This window comes from Centropristis striata, chromosome 24, assembly GCF_030273125.1.
Source record: "Centropristis striata isolate RG_2023a ecotype Rhode Island chromosome 24, C.striata_1.0, whole genome shotgun sequence".
In the NCBI taxonomy this organism is placed as follows: Eukaryota; Metazoa; Chordata; class Actinopteri; order Perciformes; family Serranidae; genus Centropristis; species Centropristis striata.
In genome coordinates, this window is record NC_081540.1 from 22,219,756 (window position 1) to 22,243,698 (window position 23,943).

The 23,943-nt window shown below is 41.6% G+C and overlaps 1 protein-coding gene across 1 annotated transcript in view; it reads left to right on the top strand.

Annotated features, from left to right (window-relative positions):
- LOC131963043 (Krueppel-like factor 7) overlaps positions 1-23,943 on the top strand; it is a 50,936-nt gene that overhangs the window by 16,940 nt on the left and 10,053 nt on the right. Inside the window, exons 2-3 of the mRNA XM_059328179.1 lie at positions 10,246-10,873; positions 22,631-22,754. Of these exons, the coding sequence (XP_059184162.1) occupies positions 10,246-10,873; positions 22,631-22,754 (752 nt within the window). The remainder of the gene's footprint in view (positions 1-10,245; positions 10,874-22,630; positions 22,755-23,943) is intronic.

Sequence of the window (23,943 nt, forward strand, 5' to 3'; positions counted from 1 at the left end):
CCTTGTTGTTGTTTTGTGTCACTTTGTAATTGTTTTGGCCTTCATGCTGTTATTTTTTGTCTGTGGTGGTTTTTTCCTCCATACATCGTTGTTCTTTTGTGTCTCTTTATAGTCGTTTTGTATCTCTTTGTAATTGTTTTTGTGACACCTTGTAATTCTTTGGTCCAGGTCTCTTTTCTGTGGTTGTTGTGCCGCTTTGCACTTGGTTTATGTTTTGTTCCTGGTTGGTACAGTGATCTTTAATATGACAGTTTTTATTTGAAGTCCTGGGTTGGCCCTGACACTTTGGGCCCCTGAGCCTGTTCAGTAATCCATCCACAACTTGAGCTCCAACATATCATTTTACGGATAGGTTCTTCATATTTACGTCCATGTTGTGCTATGGGAAGTCAGAGAGGAGGTCCCCAGTGTCGGGGATGATGCGGCTGTGTGGTTTTCTGTTGTGTCTGCTCGGAGAAGGCAATGGGAAATGTCTTTCCGCTCCATTAAGCAGAGGTCACAGGTTTTTGCGCTCTGAGTGCTCCATCATTGTAGCTTTCCCGCTAGATGAAAGGTGCTTTGAAGATTCCCCATCACACACAAACACACATACACATGTCGCGTAAACCACCAGTAACTGATGGCTTAGTGGGGAGACGTCTTACCTCAAAATGCTCTTCAAGCTATTCGGCAGCAGAAACAATCACAGGTTCAATTCCCGTGTCCGAGAAAAACAAACTAAAGACTTGAATTAAAGTGTCAGCTGAAGTGCATAAAATGTAAATCAAAGCATTTAATCCAACTAAACACAATTAAGTCCGCTCCCTGAAAACCGTTTCAAGTGTCTATTAGCGCATCAATCCAAACAAAAATTGACTGTGTGCAAAGGAGGTGTCAGGTTTACAACCATATGTGCATTATTCCCTCAAACTCCGTCAGCAAATTGTGATTTAACAACTGGCAGTGTCTGTTATCAGCCCGAAGCCCGCGCTGTGTAAAAACCTCCTCAAGGTGCTGCGTTGCCAGGCTTTGACGGAGAGGCTGACGGCGGCCCTGATTATTACTGTGAGGCTAATGTCGTCTGATAAGGCCGTGTGTGTAATTAAGCTGTTTCTGTGGCGTTGTTATCTGAAGCTAGGTGAGGCTTGGCTGCCTGGAGAGATGGAGCTGTTAGTCAGTGGAGAGGAGGAGGACTCCTGTCTCCTGCTTCTCCCTCTTCTTCTCTTCTAATCTGCAGGGTAATTTTTGCTTATGCACTTAAAGAAGACGCCACCCCGTACACTTTCTGCAAACTTTCCTCTCCAAATGAGAAACATAATTCTTTGCATAGCTTGCTTCTTCATCTATCACCTGTCTGTCTCTTGCTTCTCTCAGGGAAAGCAGATAAATTAGCTCAGTCTCTCCCCTCTAGCTCTTTCCCTTTGTGTCTCTGCTCCCTCCGTCTCCTTTGCGTCGTTGCTCCGGAGCCCCCGTCGGGGCATCAGGAGCTCTCGAGATCCCTCCGGCCAAACACCGCACCCCCTGCCGCTCTCTCCGCTGAGAATAACAGGGTGAAGCGAGGGCGCTGTGCTATTCAGATCGAGGAAAATGAAGCGTTATCTTCCCCACCCCTCCTAGCCCTGTAGGCAGGTTCCCCCCGCTCAACTGGGATCCACCGATGACGCCATGCCGCTCTCCAAGGAGTCTGAAATCTGGGGGCCCGAGCTCTTAGTGAGTACACGGGAAGGAGCGAAAAAACCCCAACGGGCAGCTTAAAGGGGAGGGGGTGGTTTTCTGAGATTTTGTGTGTGTGTGTATGGGGGGGGTGCTGTGTAAGTATTGCTCAGTGAAGCTATAGATTACCGTCTCTGTCAGCTGCGACGGCCACCGCTGATGAGCTCCTGCACGGTATCATTTCGTATCGATTAGGCACACAAGGCTGTTGGCGAGATGGCCAGTGCCTGGGGCTACTGGTCATTTAGCTGTCACCTCAAAGTGATGGCTTGGCCTGGCTCACCAGATCAATGGGAGACATAGGCTCTATACCACACTATGGCAGGATAACACACACACATGCAGAGACACACCAGCATGTACACACTCTCTGAATTAAACCCAAAGTTTTGCTTCGATAAAAGTGCCAAGTGTGGTGCTGAATTACAAACAGCAATAACAAAGATGGCTGTAAACAGTCGGTAAAGTTTAACAGTGAGTCATGAAAATGAAATCAAAGATAAGAAAAAAGACAATTTCGTTATATGGTTCAGTGCGTTCCTGTTGATGTGATTGTAATGCATTTTTACCTAAAGGGTAAGACTAGGATTCATTTCTTATAGTAGTGGCATTGCATTCACATATGGATGGATTACTTAATGGGCTGACTGGGTACAGGCCTAGAGGCCCAAAGTGTCAGGGGGCCCCACTCAAAGAAACACATACCAACAAGGAAGAGACTCAAATTAACCACAAAGAAACACAAAACAACTTCAAAGGGACATAAAAAGACTACAAAGAAACCAAAACAATTTCAAAGGGACACAAAAAGACTACAAAGAAACCAAAACAACTTCAAAGGGACCCAAAAAGACTACAAAGAAACCAAAACAACTTCAAATAGATATGAAACACCTGCAGAGAAACAAAGAAAGACTGACAACAACTATGAAAAGAGACAAAACAACACCAAAGAGACATGACATGGCTACAGAGACCAAAACAACTACAAAAAGATGCAAAACAGCTTCAAAGGGACACAAATCAGCTACAGAGATGATTAAAAAGCCCAAAAAATAACAAAGAAAGACCAAAGCAATTACAAAGTGACTACAAAGATATACAAAGAGACACAAAATAACTTCAAAGAGATACAAAACAGCTGCAAAGAGACTCAAAACAACTATCAAATGGGGCAAATCAACCACAAAGAGACACAAAATGACTACAAAGATACACAAAGGAACGTCAAAAGCCCAAATTACTACAAAGAGGCATAACTGCAAAGAGACATAAATCAACTGAAAAAAATGCCACAAAAAGACCATAAAATGGCAGAAAACCATAGAGATGAATAACTACTTCAAACACACAAAACAACAGAAGGAGCTGAAACAACTGTAACATCCCTGTGTCTTGCTCCGATGTAGGAGGGATGCTAGGGCCTTTTTCATGTCTGTGCCCAGGGGCCCATTGTCTCATAATCCACCCATGCATTCACACCCTGTGAATCAAACCAAGCCTCTATTATTTTCCGTGACCACTGACATTGTGCGATTTTAAATAAAAGCATGCAACAAGCGATAAACACACTGTCGAAGTATTGAATGTCAAACAACAAAAGGAAGAGCAGCTAGAGATGCGAATGTTAATTCATCCATGACGTTAATGTTATTCACTCTTGAAATGAAGAATCGAGCCCCCTGCTAGATATAAACATGGCCGAACCAAGTAATCAAAATGTCATGTTGGTGCTGAAAAAGAATCTTTTTACAATTTGTGGAAAATGATGGTAACAATCAAAAACACATTGTTCGCAAATACTGTTTTGCTGTGGTGAGAGCATCAAAAATCAACATCACAAAGAGATACAATATTAGAAAGCTTATTTACTTTCTGGCAGAGATTTAAAATAGCAAACACTCAGATATCTGCATGAGAAATATGAGGCCAGAGCCAGCAGCCATTAGCTTAGCTTAGCATAAAGAGTGTAAACCTCGTCTTGCTGTATAATGACAGAAAGACTACAAACAAAACAACTTCAAAGAGATAAAAAAACAGCTGCAAAGAGACAGAGAGACTCACAACAACCATGAAAGGGCCAAAACAACTACAAAGAGACACAGCATGACTAAAAAGAAGCTACAACTACAAAAAGATGCTAAACAGCTTCACAGGGACACAAATTGCATACGTGACTACAAAGATCACAAAGAAACTACTAATATTAGAGAAGTTAATTACTTTCTTGCAGAGATTTAAAACAGCACACACTCACACCTATACATAGGAAATATGAAGCCATTAGCTTAGCTTAGCATAAAGTGTAAATGGGGAATACACGTCTGACTGTGTAACAACAAAAAGACTACAAAGCAACTCAGAGATTTAAAACAGTTGCAAAGAGACAGAGAAAGACGCACAACAACTATGAAAAGGGACAAAACAACAAAGACACACGACACGACTACAAAAAACAACAAAAACAGCTTCGAAGGGACACAAATCAGCTTCAAAGAGACAAAAAGGAACTGCTAATATTTGTATTTTCTTGAATTGTTTTAGAAGAGCAAACACTCACATGTCTGCATAGGAAATATGAAGCTGGAGCCAGCAGCCGTTAGCTTAGCTTAGCATAAAGAGTATAAAAGGGGGATACCTCGTCTGGCTGTATAATGACAGTATTATAAGATCTCAATTAAAAGCACACACAAAAGATTATAAAAAAATTGACATAATCCTGAATGATGCATCCCTGCAAGGAAGCTGCTGCAGGGAATCATGGGTCATCTTTGAAAAGATGTGACAGCACCCCCACTAAAGTCAGTGCATTTAACAATAGTGCTGCATCACCCCCTCCAGCTCAGGGCCCCCTCATAGTCCTGCCCTTTTCAACCCTGCTAGCATCAGCGCTGAATATTATTCATAGCACCTTGTCTCTATCACGGCATCTGTAAAAACTAAACACGATTATCCTAAAATTAATGAGCCGTATCCACCCCATTACATTTATCTGTTTAGTGGTGTTTTGGGCCTTCCTTTAGGGCATTATGCATGCTCTTCTGTTCATATTTATAACCCAGGCTTTTTATTAGCGACGTAGCGGGGTGCTAACAGTTGGGAGGCAGCCTGTGCTTTGATGGTGATGGCAGGCGGCTCGGCGCAGGCCAAATGTGAAGGGAGGAGAGAGGATCAGCTGCCAGGCCAAGGGCCCTGTGGAAGAGGGAAGGAAGGGCGAAACACAGAGGAGAGAGACTTTTTATAACTTAAAAGTCAAGAGAATGAAATGAAAGTTAGTGAATCGGGACTGGTTCACAGCTCTCAGCCGTGTCTTGTGATCAGCGAATATATCTCACACCTGCTGTATTTTAAGCCTCACTAACCTGAGGTGTGTTCTGCATGTGTGGTTGTGCATGGAAATGAATAAGAAGTGCATTTGTATCTGCCATTTTTCCTTTTTATTCCTTTTTGTTGAAATATTCATAGGTTTTTTCATGACAAAAGCACAACTGGGGACCTAAAACTGTGCCGTGACCAGACCCTAACCCCAACCCTTCCTCCATGTTGTCCCGATTTGAGTAAAGACTGCTGTGGCTGCTGAGTCTTGTGCTTTTGTCATTGATTCTTCCACAAATAGGATAAATGTTTATGTATGAGTAGGGGGATAAACAGTATGTAGAGGAAAAAAGTCCTGTACCCATGCACAATTTGCACTAAACGCTGCTGAACTGTGCACTTTCTAAACATTTAATCACAAATGAAACTGAAAGTGGACCTTCATTTCCACCTGGACCATACTTGCCACCAACTGATTTTCATTGTCCTAATAAAAGATCGACCATTTTTTAAACATTCTTGACGCCTGGCAAGGTCAATCGTTCTTGGAAATAACATTGGGTATGGCAAGAAAACTACAAAAAGTGCCAATGTAGGTTGGGAAATGTAGTCAACTATTGGTAATTGGGTATAAATGTAATTTATTAAGATCAATGTCAACATTTGGTGGTTTTTTTGGACAAACAAATCAACCTCATTGAAGATCATTACTTGCTGCCTTATAGTGACAATACATTTTGATGAAAGCTATCAGACAGTGCACAGCAAGCTCAGTCATACTAATTTTAATCTTGTGGCGAAAGCAACATCACCTTGCAGTAATGCTACCGCTTCGATTTGATGCCTCACTGCTCAAACTTCAATCAGTGTCAACTGTGACCTTATTTAGTTCTAACCTTTCACTGCTCAACCAATTAGATGAGACATTGAAAGGAGGGCCGGGGATAGTTTAAAAATGACTGTGCCTTAAGTGATACCAATGTCAATAGATACTATTTGATTCCCTTTTTCCTACTTCGTTCAATGCCCATAATGTGAATGAAAGCATAGAGTTGCAAAAATACCATGACTACTACATATATTTTTATTTGACGCCACAGGCATGTGGGATAGTATAGAATCCGTCCAGCACACCAAGGACTGTATGTCTTGTAGTTGTAGCTGTAGAGGGCCAATCAAATGTCAAATTAAATCAAAGAACCCTTGTGGTGATTTGCTGTCTTTTCGTAGATCAGGATACAAAAAGAATCGTGTTATTTCGGTTGATACCTTAAAGGCATACCATGCAGGAAGTGTCGCTTACTGTTTGTAAACACAGCATTCAAACTTGGCCCCTCCTTCTCTGCTCAAGGAAAGTGAAAGCGAACACCAGAATTCCTCTGAAATGAGCTTGGTTTTTGCCTCGCTTTATTTTCTTTTTTCTGCACATTGTTTTTGCATAGCTTCGTGCACCTAGAAACGTAAAAAAAATACAGGTAGGATGCAGGGTCTCTGCAGATACAGACTTCCAGTGGGTCAAGTTGGTGATCGAGAGGGTTAGTCTTTCTTTGACTCTATATGTTGTTAAGGAAAATGCTGCATTGTATACATTTAAAGGTATCAGGTGACAAGCCCTACATGAGAGTTACTCATAATTTACTAAATATGGTCGCAATATGGTTCAAACAACTCTTCTTGATTGGTCTTAATAGATCTTTTTTATGGCAGGTACTCAAAGTCGCTTTACACAACACATTGTAACAAAAACAAAATACAGAGATCAAAACAGAAATGAGAGTTCATGAGTTCAAGTTTGTCTTGTAAGCTATCTTGAAAAGGTTGGTTTTGAGTTGATTTTTGAAGTCGTGGAGTGAGTCTGAGTTGCGAATGTATGTAGGGAGGGAGTTCCAGAGGGTCGGGGCAGCAGTGGAAAAGGCTCTGTCTCCAACGGTGCGGTGCTTGGTCCTGGTGATGGAGGTCAGAAGGTTGACATCGGAAGATCTGAGGTAGTCGATGGGGGAGCAAGATTATTGAGGGATTTGTAGGTGATGAGTAGTATCTTGAAATTGATTCAGTGCTGGATAAGGAGCCAGTGAAGGTGCTGAAGGATGGGTGTGATGCGTTCTCGGGAGCGGGAGTGGGTGAGTTTTGGACATATTGTATTTTTTGAAGGGTTGGTGGAGGGGAGACCGTAAATAATGCTATTGTGTAATATGGGTGGGTCAATCAAACCAGATTGACCCAAGAAACCAAGAGTCCACTTTGTTTTTTGAACCTGAATAACTACGTCCAGTAGTTAAGCGTGGAATTGTTGTGTTTAAGCCCAACCCTGTTCATTTATCCTAACTTTTGCCAAGTGGTTACGTTGCTTCAAGTTAACCATTTCCTGTAAACATGAAAGTTTATTTTGGAAAGCCATTATGCACGTAACTAATGGAAGTGACACTGTCCCTGTCTGAGGAGTTGTGATGAGAATGTGTCGGCTTCTTTGTAAAGCCAACAGTACACATAAAAATGGCCGCCACTCTGACCATTCTGCTGTGTTGATTTGAATGTCACTCTCATCCCATGTCTATGGTGATGACTGCCTCGATCCAAGGAAATGCTCAACAATAAAAGAAGCTTGACTATGGAATCTGGTCCCAGGTCACCCCACCATCCAGCACCACCAAAGCTATTTCCCCCAGTTTGGGGGTAGAGTTGGGGTTGCTGGAACCACCATAGGATTGTCTCAGCTTATCCTGGCTCACATGAAGGAATCATCCCGAAAGCCTTTTAGGAAATGAACCCTGGCTTTATGCGGAGCCAATTGATGTTGGCTCTCCAGATCGGCGCTTGTCCAAAACAGAGCTGAAGCGGGCCATGAGCGCTCCTCCTTTATCTTGGCTATTGTACCATGCTTTTGGCTCTTTATTCCTTGCCTACACACACACACACACACACACAAGTTGCACATTCACTTTAGGCCACAAGATCAGCAAATAAAACGATTTTATGCATGTGCGTAGGTGTTCGCGCACACACAGGAGCTGCATACTTGCACAGAGAGTGGCATAATTATGCAGCTCACACATGCACTTGCAAAATTATGTGCACACACACACACAAACTGGCATAATTACATGCAGCCACATACAGTACGTACACCCACACTGCTCCACGTTATACACACAGGAACCGCTGATCAACTGCATGACCTTCTCTGGTACAATGTTAATGTCACCACCTGGGGGAGGAGGGTGGTAGGGGGGAAGGGGTGGGGGGGTCATGATGGAGTGATGGGTGAAAGGAAGGGGGAGAGACGGATGGAAAGAAAGAGGTACGCTGTATGTGCGCACTACTGGCATCCAAGAGCATCCTCGCATATCGCCGTGGGTCGTAACCTAACATTCAGTGTGCACGACCCCAGTTCTACGAGTGCGAGGCCGTAACTTGCCCGCTGACAGGATCCTGTTATGCCAAATGTCACACTTCGAAAAAGGATTCACCCCCCACGGAGAAAATAAAGTCAACACCTTCCCTTCTCCTCTCCTGCCTCCTTCACCTTGTCCCTCCATCATTCTCCTCCTCCCTCCTCCTTCTCCGTCTTCACCTTCCACTCAGCCCCTCTCTCACTTATCCGTTTCTATCCTCTTTTCCGCTCCCTTGAACTATCTCTCCCTCTCACACACACACAGACACACTCACCTTGGTTTGCAGTCCTCAGCGTTTTGCTGAATAAAGTCCCCTTTAACTGGCTGGTTTTAGCGGATAATTAGTCCTCACCTTGGGAGAGGAGGAGACGACAATGAGAAGAAAAGGAGGGAGAGAAAAGGGTGATTTGGGGGAATCGATAGGGGGTGAGGCACAAGTGAGAAGAAGGTGGAAGGGTTCAAAGATAGTGCTGGCCATGTTTTTTTTTCTTCTATACATGTACACCTCACGAGCCGGCGCATGCTATTCCCTTCATCATGTCTCAACGCCTTCAATATTTAATTGCGCTCTGAAAGAAAGAATAAAGGGTAGAAAAAGCTTCTCATTTAATTCACGATTCACTGGCCTTCAAGGAGACAGTAGAGACCTCTCACATAGCGCTTGAAAGATTTTTTTTAAAGCCATCACAGACAAAAAAATAAAAACATGTAGGCGTGCAGTGGAGGGAGGCGCATTATCTTCACTTCGAGCTGTAGATGTGGTCGCAAACAGCTTTTTTTAATTTGATGTCAGTATGCAAATACTGTAAACAGTCAAAAAACAACTCCAAATCCCTTTTTGTTCCTGGAAGAAGATGACTTAGAGGAGAAATTACACTCCCTTAGCAACAGACAGACCCCCCCTCTTCAAAAAAAAAAAAAAAATGTGCGGTTTTATTTTTAGAAGGTGCAAACAAGGAAAGCAGAAGGAGGGGTGTGAGATTGTAAATGTCTCTGATGTGTTCAGTCTGTACAACCTTATTCCTGATAATGGAACTAGCTACTCTGTCTGTCAGTGCCTATTTACACACAAATGAAGTGGCAAGTAACACGCGCCCAGTGGAGCTGCTAGCCTCCATCTCAGCTGTCAAAATGGGTTAGTGGCTACAAGTGAAACACAACGATCCCTGGGATCAAACTGGCGCCGTCCATTCAAACATAATAGCTTCATCCTTGGTCATGGAGCGTCTCTTTCCCCTCGCTGGGTCTCCTTTTGCCAGCTTGTTGTAAAGTAATAGACTTCTCAGGATGCCAGTTCACACAAATGGGGGATGTAGCCTTTTATTTGCCCTCCGAGGGGAGAGGTGTTTGGAGTAATAGGGATGAAGCAGACCATAACTACAGCTGAATAAATCTTCCTATCTTGGCTCAGTGGAAGCCGGTGCACACATGGCTTGTCAAAGCTCTATAAAATGTTGTTTGATAGGAGTTCTGTTCAGTTTAGGACTTCTCCTCCTGCTATCCACTCGGCTCGCTTTTCGTTCCGCGCTACAGCGGTTGCAATCAATCAGTGTGTAATCAGCCGTCAAGCCGGAGCTGCCAGGTAATCCTGGCTGTCTTGGTGGCTATCTGTGCGTGTGCGCATGTGACAGCTGGCAGAGCTGCTAAGTTGCCTGTCTGGGTGAGTGGATGGCACCATGCAGATTTTCTCTCCGCAGTGTGTAAAGGCATATCGGATAATCTGATGGCTGTTGAAATTGTCAAGTGGGATTTGTGAGTGAGGAGGGGCATTTTCAGTGCAGACGCCCAAATGCATGAACTTACCTGAATTGAAACTGAGTCTTATTTCCCTCTTTCTGTCTTACAGACCTGCCTAGAATTAGAGCGTTATCTGCAGACGGAGCCCAAGCGTCTGTCAGAGCTCTTCGACCAAGACTTGGATGGCATACTTACTCCGGCCTACCTGAAGGAGGACGGCGAGGAAGAGCTGTCGGACGCCCTGCTCCCCAGCCTGCCAAGCCTTCCCGAGCCACCAAGCCCACCTCCAGTTATCCTCTGCCCAACAAGGAAGAATTTCCCCACCACGGGTGCAATGAAAAGAGACATCAAACCTAAAGGCCAAGGATTGGAAAACATGGAAGGGATGGAAGGGGTCCACCAGGCCCAACTGAGCGCCGTCACCTCGCTGACGCCCCCGTCGTCGCCAGAACTGGGCCGCCACCTCGTCAAACCCAACCAGACACTGACGGCCTCAGCTGACGGAACGCTTACCTTGAAGCTGGTGGCGAGGAAGGTGGGGCTAAGCGCGGCGCGGCTGGTGGCGGCGCACACACTCCCGGTGAGGATGAAGGATGAAGAGGAGGGGGCGGCGTGTGTCATCGGGGTGGGGGAGCTACCGGAGAACAAGAAGAGGATCCACCGTTGTCAATTCAACGGCTGCAGGAAGGTGTACACCAAGAGCTCCCACCTAAAGGCCCATCAGAGGACACATACAGGTGAGAATTAGTCATAAAGGACCCTTCCTAAGTCCCACCCCTTTTCACTCCATGCTCCAATGACAGATGAGCAAGCTTGGGTCTACTTTCCCCTTCTCTGTTACACTTAATGCAATTCAGGGTCTAATTCCCAGGTCTAATTCCCAGGTCTTTCTATTTGACAACCTGAGAATGAGTCAATTCCAATTTCAATGAATCAAATACAGAATTACATACTGCACCTTTAACATTACATCCAATGGGCTAGACCAGAGGTCTCAAACTGATCCAGGAAAGGGCCAAGTGGCTGCAGGTTTTTGTTCCAACCTAGCAAGAGCACACCTGATACGACTAATCAACCGAGTGAAGACAGCTCAGGTGATTAGATGAGTGAAGTCAGGTGTGCTCCTGCTTGGTTGGAATGAAAACCTGCAGCCACTTGACCCTTTCCTGGATCAGTTTGGCACCCCAGGGCTAGACTAAGTGCTAATTTTGATGATAGTTAAAAGATGTCGCTGGGGGACCTGTAAAAGCAACACTTGATAACATGATACTGCCACAACCTTCACTTACACAATACATTGTTATTTAGTTACATCTTAAGTTGGCTAATGTACGCAAACGCTAGCTCTCTAGCTAGCTACATCAAGAGGAGTTAGTCTGACATCAAATCACCAATGCCATGACTGTTAAGTTCGCAGCAGACATCATTTTAAGATTACACAAATTATCATTAGCCTAAAAACATCAGAGCTAATGTTTTTTGTTTATATTATCTCTATAAAGCTACTTGCTGCCCCAAAGTAATTTTTAATCTTATTTATTTGAATATACACAACATCTAGCACCCCAACAGTTTCTTAATGTTGTGTGTATCCAAAATCTATCTAAATAAATAACACTAAAAGTTACTATGGGGCAGCACGTAGCTTTACTGAGATAATATAAAGAAAGTAGCGTTAGCCTTCATCTTTCATGGCTAACGATAATGAATGTCATCTTGAAAATATGTCAGCAACAAACCTATCGGTCCAAATCTCTTTAATGTTGCCACAAAAATGAAAAGGAAGCAAACCTGCCTGACACTGGTGCTCTTAAATTAGCCTCTACTTAGCTACTTAGCTAGTAACTTAGCATTTGGCAAGATTACTGATGCTAATTTAAAAAGGGACTGTCGTCCTTGCTGCTTCTTGAAGTCGTCTTGAAAAAATTAGCATTTTGCTACATACACATACACCAGGCATCTAGTCTTTGTACATGCATCGATTCTAAACATTTTAATGCTATGGTGATGCCCATAATAAATAAATTAACTGATTAACTAATATACATATTGCCTGGCTCTCCCAAACTAATTTACACTGTGGCTAAACAGAATCTGTGTCACCTTGTCTCTTTTTGTCGAGCTTGTCCAACCTTGCAACACTTTTGATTCTGCAATTTTACTATTAGTGCTTTTACTGAACAAAAAAGAAGCCGTACTCATTTTAGCAATTTGTAAGAGATGGAATAGTGTGCAGCTGTTCTGGGTTTTCCAGGCACAATAAGAGTTTTCTTCATCACATGAATCAATAATTCTAATTTTTCAGTTTGCATGCCCAGCACAAAGGAGTAAACAACTTTTTTTCTGAAAGGCCTCTTCAATGTGCAATCCTCATTTAGCTTCAAGATTGATTCAATATAATAATTTGGAATTGCCCTCACAGCCCAAATTAAATATCCATTATTTGGTGTATGCTTGTATGTGGATGGAGTTGTACATAGGCAAGAATCAGACAAAACGATACGCACACTGTATTAAAAGCTCCTAGCAATTTAAATTATGCAATAATTAGATCAGGTGAATGTAATCTACACGACTGAGAGTCAAGCTGCTATCAAGTTGGACCAATCAGGACTGATTCTTGCCTAATTTTTTTGATTCAGTACCTGTAAAATTGTATTCTATGGGTTGCAAATAGGCATAGTTTTTGAATATAAGAATATTAGCTGGTACACTTTCCAGATATAAGTGACCCTTTGACACTTTCAGTCAGGCAGCTCTTTGGGCGCTTCTCTTTCCAGAGGTAGCCACTTGATACACCTGCTGGTAATAAAACTGATTGACACTCATTGCTGGTGACAGGCTAAAATGACTCAATCCTGAAGCTAAATGGCTGTTGCACACCGAAGGAGACACAGCATGACTGTCTGGACTGAACATAGAAACTGAAAGAGCTTTCTATCAATTTGGTTACACAGTGGAGTTCCCCTGAAATCCCAGCCACTCAATCACACATGTAAATTAGAGTTTGCTTGGTCTTTAAAGGGGAGACACTCTAAAGAGACATACAAATGTGGGTTGCTTTCTAGCTATACATGCTATTCATTCAACCTTCCAGCCAGGCAGCCAGCCAGCCAGCTCTATGAATTCCTAGATAACCTGACTCAAGATAATTGAGGAAAATCCCCCTGCGTCACATTCTTGGAACAAGTACAGAATGCGCTTGAATTGATAAGAAACGTAAAGAAAGAACAGCCAAGTAATCACAGAGCAGGTTTAAAGCCTGGTCCTCTTAAAAAAACCACCATGCAAGATAAAAATGTGATGATTTAAGAACCCCCTATATCTCTTATCCTGCTCTTTCTACCTTGCCTGTGCCAAACCAGGACGGGTCCTTCTTGTCAAGGTTCTTCTCAAGAAGGAAGGGGGGAAGGGTTCAGGAGCTATAACTCTCTCGCTCTTCCATCTCAATCCCAAACCACTCAGACCCCTGTCGGGGAGCTGTCCTCCGTCTGAGTAACTGCACAGTGATGGATGGATTGACCTGGATAGGCTGCCATTTCCCAGGTTTATTTCAGGCCCTCCCGTCCTCTATGCGTTCCATACTGTAAGTCTAGGTCACTGGTTCTCAATCTGAGGTTGGAGACCTTCTTATTTCAGGGGTAGTAATAGGATCATTTAAACATGTGGAATATTTTTTTATTTATTTAAAGTATTGTTATATTAGGATGCAGGTTATGGGGGGATTTGTTCATTCCAGTACTGAATAGAAAATAGCTGTTTGGTGGTTTAAATTAGCAGGGTTGGGGCTCAGTTCCCATTTGGTTCCAGTTCTTGCTCACACCAAATATACAGAGCGTTAATTTAAACTCTTGAGTGTTTTGGTTGGAAAGGTGAGAACAATGTGTTTCCATTTTTTGCGAAAAAAAATAGCTAAAAAAAAGTAAATCCTAAGAGAGTTAAGATGTAAATTTACAGCTTTGCCTTGAAATTACTGCATTTTCACATATTTTTTATACTGTATTTCAGAAATACAGTGTATTATTAGAAACAAATGTGCAGTATATTGCTGTATTCTTTTTAAATTTACAACACAATACTATTCACAGTTTTGTAAATTACTGGATATTTAACTTTTCTTTGTAAATTTACAGTAAATTCCCTTAAAGTGCTGTAATCACGTTTTTTTCCCAAATTGCATTGCAATATCCAGTATGACTCACTGTAAATTACATCTGGGGTTTACAGTGCAGCCATCTTTCTTGCTTGGAATAACAAATTCAACATATGTTGGGCTGCAGTCTGGACTGGCTGTTTCTTTACATGTTTAAAGCAGCAGAGATACAGCAAAGAGCGTCCATCATGCTTAATGAAGTTACACGCACCATAATTAAATTTTCTTGCTCCCTTCCATCTAAATCCCTAAACTTAATGGTTGACAGATCACCAGAGCTGTCCAATTCAGAAGCCACTTGTTTACAAGCTCTGGCTGACTTGTGTTTTGGGGGTGTGTGAATATAAATAAGGCCAACGTGTCAATGACTATATGTTAGGAATGAAGAAAACACGCTGTATGTGTGATCACACCCTCGGTGGTGCACACCACAGGTTGAGGCATCAGCGTGACTGGAACAAAGGGCACAGACACGCGATCATTGATTCACCCCATGTGTGGCGTGTCCACAACATCTGTGCTTAAACTTCATGCCAAGTGGGCCACTGATACTGTCCAGTCAAAATATCTATTCAAGCCAAGGGGTGCAAAGAAAACAAATCAATCAGGAAATAAAATGGAGATCATCTCAAGTGTCCCCCATCTGGATTCATATTGAGTCCTCATATTGTATTTAGTCCGACTATGGATGGCAGGCCTTCATTTAAAAAATGTCATTAAAATGAGAGACGTCCCAAACAGTAAGACAATCAAAATGATAAAAAAAAACAAAAAACACAATACTGGTACAAAGAGAACCAATAAAAATCAACTATCAACTTGGAAAAGGGAGAAAACAGCCAAAAAGATACATGGAATCACTACAAAGAGACACAAAGCAACTTCAAAGTGACTCCAAATGACAACTTAGAGACACAAAACAGCCATAAAGAGACACAAAACCACAGACAGATGTCTAACTACGACAAAGATACACATAATGACTACAAAGAGGCCCAAAACAACAACAAATGGACACATAACAACTACAAAGAGACACATAGTGACTACAAAGAGACACAAAACAACTACAAAGAGATACATAGTGACTACAAAGAGACACAACAACTGCAAAGAAACACCTAATGACTACAACGAGACACAGCAAAAAGGGCAAAACAACTACAAAGAGAGACAAAACTACAGAGAGATGCATAACAACTACAAAGAGACACCAAACAACAACAATAGGAGGATTTACGGACTTCATTACTCTTTATACTCCAATAGACTGCCCTACCTGGAGAAAAAATACTGCCATTTAAATGGTTAATAATTTAAGCAAATGTTGCATATTTCGTCCTCTATCCAGTCAATTGTTTGAAAATTGATACGATTATGATTTAATGTAACATATAGCAGCATTGAGGGCTCCATTTCTTGAGAAACCCCTCCCCCTGAGCTTATCCTCGTCACTTAAGGTGCTTCGGATAAAAGCATCCACTCAAAGAGCATCTGTCTTGTTTTTCAACCCGGGAAAGTAGAATGATAAAAGAGGGAGGGGGGGGGTCGACATAAGATGACACAAAGAAAACACAAAAGCTAAAGAATCGGCAGAAGAGGAGATAGTGACGTGGAGTGAAACAAAGAGTAGATGAAGACAGAAGACAGGGAATGGGGGGAGGTACAGTAGAGCGACCCTCTTCAGAAAAAGACAGCAGTGCCACAGGCTCCCCCATTCACTGAGCCATTATCCTGACAAGTTTAAAGATGTCATTACTCAAATCCTCTTTTTCTTAGTTGTTATTTCCATAAATTACCGACGGAGAAAAGGCTACGATTTAATCTGGAATTAGACGGGCTGAGTTGAAATGACAGTGCCCTGTAGAGCTTTTTGTGAATAGGCTTATAGCAGATAAGGAATGGTACAATTAGATTTTGGGCAGGGTGAGGGAACGGGTAAAACACGAGGACTGTTGGGTTATTCTGCCTGCTCTCGCTCTTTCCCCTCTGTTCCTCTCTCTCTCCCTCTTCCTAATCTTTCTCTCCCTCTAGTTCTTTCCATATTTCGCGTTATATCACTCTTCTCGTAACGTCTTCCTCTACTCTCACACTCTTTTTATTGCTTTGCTCTTTTGCCACTGTCTCTCTCTTTCTGTGTTTGAGCTGAGACCAATGACTTGAGGAAAATATTGAACTGACCTGATATTGCACTTGTTTTCTATAAATTGAACTTCAGGCCTGGCCTGCATAGTAATAAAAAGATATATTTTCAACATCTTTGGGAACGAATAATATATGGGTCTGTCTGGGACTTTTTTCGGCTACCAACAAAAGTAACTTTTTGAGAAGTTTTTCTTAAACTGCTTAAACTTCATGCCAAGTGGGCCAGCACTGGGAGACAAGTGCCACTGATAATATCCATCCAAAATATCCATTCAAGCCAAGGGGTGGAAAGAAAACAAATCAATCAGGAAATAAAATGGAGATCATCTCAAGTGTCCCCCATCTGGATTCATATTGAGTCCTCATATTGTATTTAGTCTGACTATGGATGGCAGGTCTTCATTTAAAAAATGTCATTAAAATGAGAGACGTCCCAAACAGTAAGACAATCAAAAATGATCACAAAGAACAACAATACTGGTACAAAGACACCAAAAAAGAAAATCAACTATCAACTTAGAAAAGGGAGAAAACAACCACAAAGATACATGGAATCACTACAAAGAGACACAAAGCAACTTCAAAGTGACTCCAAATGACAACTTAGAGACACAAAACAACCATAAAGAGACTCAAAACCACAGACAGATGTCTAACTACGACAAAGATAATAAGACATAATGACTACAAAGAGACACAAAACAACAACAAAGGGACACGCAGTGACTACAAAGAGACACACAGTGACTACAAAGAGACACAAAACAACTACAAAGGGACACATAACTACAAAGAGACACACAGTGACTACAAAGAGACACAAAACAACTGAAAAGGGACACATAAAAGTAACTTTTTGAGAAGTTTTTCCTTGTTCGATGTGAGGATCTAAGGAAAGGGGGAATATTTGCTGCACTATTAATCGGCCAGTTATGATAATTTACCCAAGGATGATTTGTTTCACATGATTAAAACAATTTTTTAAAGAACAATAACTTCAACCATTAATTGATTAACTTTCTCTGACTTACCAACTAATAGACTAATTGTTTACGGCCTTTATTGCTCTTTACACCCCAATAGACTGTCCTACCTGGATACATCACCATTTAAACCAGGTGTCTCACCAATTGCCGCCCTCTTGACGATATTTTGTGGCCCCCAAGAGTTTTATATGAATGGCACTTTACCGTGTTGTGTGTGGAAGGTCCCTTTTAATTACTTTTTTTGGGAATTTTGTCTTTTTTTGGGGAATTTTGTCTTTTTGAAAATCATTTTGTCTTTTTTTAATAATTCTGTGTCTTTTTTTAAAATAATTTTGTGTCTTTTTTTAATAATTCTGTCTTTTTTTTTTTAAATAATTTTGTGTCTTTTTTTAATAATTCTGTGTCTTTTTTGGTGATTTAGTTCTTTTTCTGTCATTTTGTGTCTTTTTTTGGTCACTTTGTGTCCTTTTTTGGTCATTTTGATACTGCCTCCAGTTAGCTTTTGTGGCATATTTCTTCCCATTTTCCAGTTAATTGTTTGACATTTGAAAAGATTATGATTTAATGTTACATATAGCAATTTAAACATTCAAAACGTTACCCTTCTCTATTTATTATCTACACCAACCAAATAAGTGCAAGTCCAATGAATTCAACTGAAAGCTGACTCGAACGAAAACACTGACCATCTTATGTTCAGTAGGTAGATTTTTTTGCTATACATAAAACTATTAACATTTTTACAACCTCAACATCCAACCTCTCTTGTCCTCTCCTCTCTGGTCTGTGTCAACAGCTTACAGTTCACAGTTTCACACTTTTTTGTCACATGAATGTTGGTCACAGTTGAGTCATTAATGGTTCTCCAGTTGTGCCGAGGATCACAAAATGTTATGTTTTTAACCAAATCTGGTTCGTGCATAGGTTTATTTTTGGCACATTTGTAAATGAGACATGTAGAATAAAAGAATTATGATAAAATATCACTGCACTGAAAAAAAGAGATTGCCCTGTAATTATTATTTTAATCATCTATATAAATTCTACAAAGAAAAACGAATTCAGTGCTTTTACTTTTAAAACAGCAGTTATTGTAGTTCATGTCGTGCATTACTTAGTGATTGTTTATTATTATGTGTCCTCAGTTTTGTATGTAAATTGAATCATTTGTTCCAAGTAATATTCACTAAACCAGTTCATTGGCTTAATTAGTTGATATTTCCAACTAAAGTGTAATTGAGGGACATCAGTGAATTGGCAATTTACTTGTGTATTTTCATTAAAAAAGTGGTTCTATTAAATAAATATTACTTACAAAACCGCCTGAGTAAAGATTACAAACACTTTCTGTGTGGAAAAACTTGCCTTGCTTTTTTGTGTGTGTTTTAAACTAAGATTTCTCTATATTTAATATTTAAATTAATATTGTTTCCTTTTTTTGGTCTGATAGATGGTTTAATTTTTATTATTATTATATTATTATCATTATTTTTTTTTTTTTAAAGGAAACCTGGCTTTCAAACCTGTCGATGGGTTGTGAAGTTCAGAAGGTCAATCATAACATTCATGAGTGCAATTTTGTTTATTGATATGTAGTTGATGGTAATAATGATGAAATAACAACATTCATCTTTCAGCCCCAGTGTTCCATCATCCTCCTGCCTTTCTCCAACATCCTTTATTCCTCCATCACTTCCCCCATCCATCATCCTTCTCTCTTAACTCTCTTCCTCTACCTTCCACTCATCACCAACCCTGCAGTGCTGGTTGTGGGCCGGAGCCTGTAAAACGTTCTCCAGGAGCCCCTCTAATGACCTCGGAGAACCCAATGCCCTGCTTCGGCTCTGGCTAATGGAGGGAATGCAATTAACTTTAGCACTGGCACCTGAGAGGCTGGACTGAGTGTGTGTGTGTGTGTGTGTGTGTGTGTGTGTGTGTGTGTGTGTGTGAGAGCGTTCGGAAGTAACAGATTACCCATAATGGGATTACAGTGACTCAGGAAACACCCAGTTATCAGATTACGGATGTGAAATATGTGATTTGATTCCACCCAAAAACATTTTTAAAGGCATTTTTTGCCTGAAAGTAAAACTCGACAGATATATCGGTTGACAGATATTATCGGCCGATATGTGCCATCATGAAAACTTTTTTTACGCAATATATGATACAGAAAATGGATGGTGTGATTTTTAAAAATATATTTTAGTCATTTTGCTATTTATTCGTATTTAGTCTTTATTTTCTCTGTTATCGTTCATAGAATTTGCTGACAATGCAGTTCATTGTTGTATTGTATAATGTATAGCAATATAAATATTTAATATAGTTTTATGTTTGGGAAAGTAGCTCTCTTCCTTTGCAGAGTGGTAAAAAAATGGTGCACGCACATTAAAAAAGGTCTATTTCCATTCAAGCGCAAAAACGATATTGGCCACCATATCAATTATCGGTGAATTTTCACCTCTAAAATTAGTCCCATATCGGTCGGGCTCTACTTGAATAATTGGATTATTCAGAATAAATAATCAACAACAGCACTGTCCACAATCCTGATTCTTTAAATCAGAAGAAATAATCCACTTAGCTTCGTAATCTATATTATATGTTTTACGGGCAAAGTAATCCAAAAGTAACAGAGCATAATCAGATTATGGAGCTGAGTTGGGGCTAATCCAGTGGATTAGGTTACTGATTGCCATTTTAAACTGCCAATCAGTCCGACTGGGTGCAACATTGTATTAAAAAGTAACCTTCAGTTTGTGTGTTTGAGAAGTGTGCACCTGCTCCACTTGTACGAGGGCATCTTGAGGGAGTGGAGAGAGGAGGTGGAGGAGGGGGGGCTCTGTTGCTAGGCGACGGGGGCAGCGTATCGTTGGAGGAGTCGGTAGCTGAGTGGTTATGTACTGCTGCAGGCTCTGGTCTCTTAGTGCCCCCCCTTCCCTCTCCTCCTCCTGCACCACCACTACTACCACCACCACCATCACCCTCCCTCTCCCTCCCCCATCTTGCCCTGTACATCTCCACGGTTATCGTCGCTAGGCAACTGCCTCCGTGCTCTGCCAGCGTGCTCGGTAATTGGCCGGTGGCATGGCGGCGTGCCGTTGCCAGATCCAGCCAGCTGCACTGACTACTGCCTCCTCATGTTTCAGCGCACCCCCCCCCCCTCCTTTCTCCCTCACACACACATACATGCGTACACCCCGCCCCCTCGCTCCCGTTGCTAGGCAACACATTCAGGCATCCCTGCCTCCCGGGAATTTCATTGGCCAGAGTGGGATGGCCCAGACCTGCTGCTCTGGGTGTTTCTGGGAAGTATAAACGGATACAAGTCCACAACAGGGACATGCATGGATGGAGAGCAGGGGACATGGCTAATTCCTGGGTCTCTAAACCAAAACGCACCAGAAACTAATATTTAACTGCCATGAATGTTATTTTTTATCTGAAATAGATACATTTTTACATATCTTGGGTCTGCTTTAAGAACGCAGCATTGTTTAACATTCTTGCATAATTATGATGCAGCATCAATTCTTGACAAAAAATGCATGACACTGTACTCAGCACCAACAAATATATATATAATATGATAAAGCATTATTTTAGTAAATGCATGAACATGTTCTTCACTTTACTGATCAGATACAATAATAAGCATGATATTGCATTGATTGTAGCATAATAATCATATTTTTTTACTTGTTGAGGTGTGTATCGGTAGTCAAAATGAATAATAATGAATAATATAAGCCCCATCAGTCAAGTTTATTACTATACATCATTATTGGTCACATCTATAATGTTTTATGACTGTTGGTATAATCATTCATGAAGCAATATAAAGCTTGCATGCAAGTCTTCAAATTTGCATTGAAATTTGTTGATGAAAACACGACTCGTTACTATAAAACAGTCAGAATTTTTTTTTTTCAAAATTGTGAATAATCACAAACATGAGAGGTCCTTCAGTGTAAAGTAATAAACATGCACTCAAAGTTTTGGGCTGATTGGTGCAGTATGATAAGAGATAAGCAGCGGACAGACGGACAGATACACACACCAACAAACCCAGGATCCCCTCCAGGCTTACACCTGCTGGAGTGTTATCAATTTGTATTTATTCATTTTTTTTTTTGCCATTTCATGACTCCCTGCTAGAGGCTATTCTATTTCTCACTCGTTCATTTATCACCGCATCACGGCTGTAACCTACCGCACCTCTGTTTCTCACCATCAAACAGTACATCATTCCTGTTAATGGGCCGCTCTGTTGCATGACAGAAAGATAGAAAGAGCTGGAGCTTTTTTTTTGTTGCCATGAAATTGCACTTAGTGGCATTTCACACTGGAGGAAAAAAAAAAGCCAAAATGTACTTTTAATTGGAACACAATACTGTATACATTATTGATTTTTTACCACACAATCGGTGGATTTCGCCAACAGCTGGTGGAGATAATGGCACCAAACCGCTGCTGTCTTCTTCCGAGCACTCTTCTCAATCTTCGCCATTGATTGTGTCCCTTTTGATAATCGCATTCAACACATTAAGCCTGTTTTTGTGCCGCAGCCACTCAAGCAGAGCTGGTCAGTGTGTCAGTGTGTCTGTATTCAACCGCGAGCCACCGCTCCAGATGGGATGTGACTGATGCAGGTGACATCTTCGGAGCTGGACGCAGCTGGTTTCCTTGCCATTATGCCGTGCGACTGGCCTAATTATCACCACCCCCCCACCCCACCCCCTCCTTCCCTGTGCCGCCATATCTGCAGCCTCTTCTGCCTTAATCCACTTCTGCAGCACTTCTCTCCTACTCCTGGTCTCATCTCACCTCCTCTTCTCACTCTCTCATCCACCTTGCCTCTAATCCCCCCCCCTTTCTCTCTTCACTTTTTCTCTCGCTCCACTTCTCTCTAACCTCCTCTTCTGCATGTTCAGCAAGATCGTAGACCAGTGGGAGCTCCTCCATCTCGCCTTGCTCTCCTTCCAGCTCCTAAAAAAGGGGAAAAAAAGTGAAAGGGGATCTTTATAAGACTAAAATATAATCTTCTAAATAGAATCCCAGCACGTAGACGCATCCCCTTTGGAAGAATCGTTGGGATTCCGCACCACAAACACGTCTTGCATGACCACAGAGTGCAAACAAATGAGAGATTTGGTGAGACGAGCGATGAAACAGGTGCTTATGCATGTTTTTTTTGCATCCCCCAGGTGAGAAGCCGTACAAGTGCTCGTGGGAGGGCTGCGAGTGGCGATTCGCCCGGAGCGACGAGCTGACGAGGCACTACCGCAAACACACCGGCGCCAAGCCTTTTAAGTGCAACCACTGTGACAGGTCTGTCAAAACACACCTCTCCCTCCTCTCCTCTCCCTTGTATGTTTTTCTTCCATTTTCCAAGGGTTATTTGAAGTACTTCCACTCGCACAGCGGGCCATGTTTCCCCATTGTGTTTGTACACAGTTTGGTTTAGTAAAGAAGTGCTACAAGATTCTGGTAACACACCCAAATGTGTTTGGTACTGACCCAGTTTAAAAGTGTGCTGGCAGGATTACTAATGTGCGCTCCACTGCAACACGCGCAAGATCCAACCTGCTCAGTCTTTCAATGGGAATCCAAAGGGTGCTTATTCGGCTCTACCCACATTAGGCTCTGTGCAGCATATTAATAGTGCACCTCCTCACATGATGTTACATGGCCTTGATTCAGAGGCTGCTTTCACACTGGGACAGGGGTTTAAAATGGTTGTAGACCCCGTTATCACACATCAGTGGCATAGAATATTAGAGGGTTGTAGCCAAGACAAATCCAGTCCAAATGAAGTGCAAGACAGTCAAGTCTATAAAAAATCAGGTCTTGTTCAGGACCGCAATAGGCAATAGTGTCTCTCCAATGATATGGCCCTGATACCAAAAAAAGTTGTGATGTTGTCAAGAAACAATGCAATCCTTTTTGTCATATATTCATTCAGAAACTGTACAAATAATTTTGATTCCTGAATTGCCTCAAAAGCTAATTATCTACAGTACGGTGCAAAAGAAAGGTGTAAAAAAAAAAGCTGTACAATTAGAATGCTTTCAAAAATAGAAATGTTAATAGTTTAATTGTATTAATTAACACAATGCAAATGAGTGAACAGAAGAAAAATTTAAATGAAATCAATATTTGGTGTGATAACCCTTTGCCAGCAATTCTTCTAGGTATTTTTTCACACCTGCCTTAGATTTTTGCACAGTACTGTTAATTTATTGGTAGATTTGTTGGCACGTCAACAAAATTTGAAACAGTTAAGATAGTTTTCCCATCACATGTTGTAAGAAATGATTTGTTGATCATTGGCGGCCAATCATGATTTATTAAGTCCAACTAGAGTACGTTATGGTTTATAAACCAGTAAATAAAGGTTAGATGTGTAATTCCTGGCAGCATACTCCAAACAGATAGGGGGCAGTATTTCACCTCCATGCATTATGATAGTGTGTTTATGGATCCCACTGCAGTTCCGAACAAGTCCCACCCTGCGACG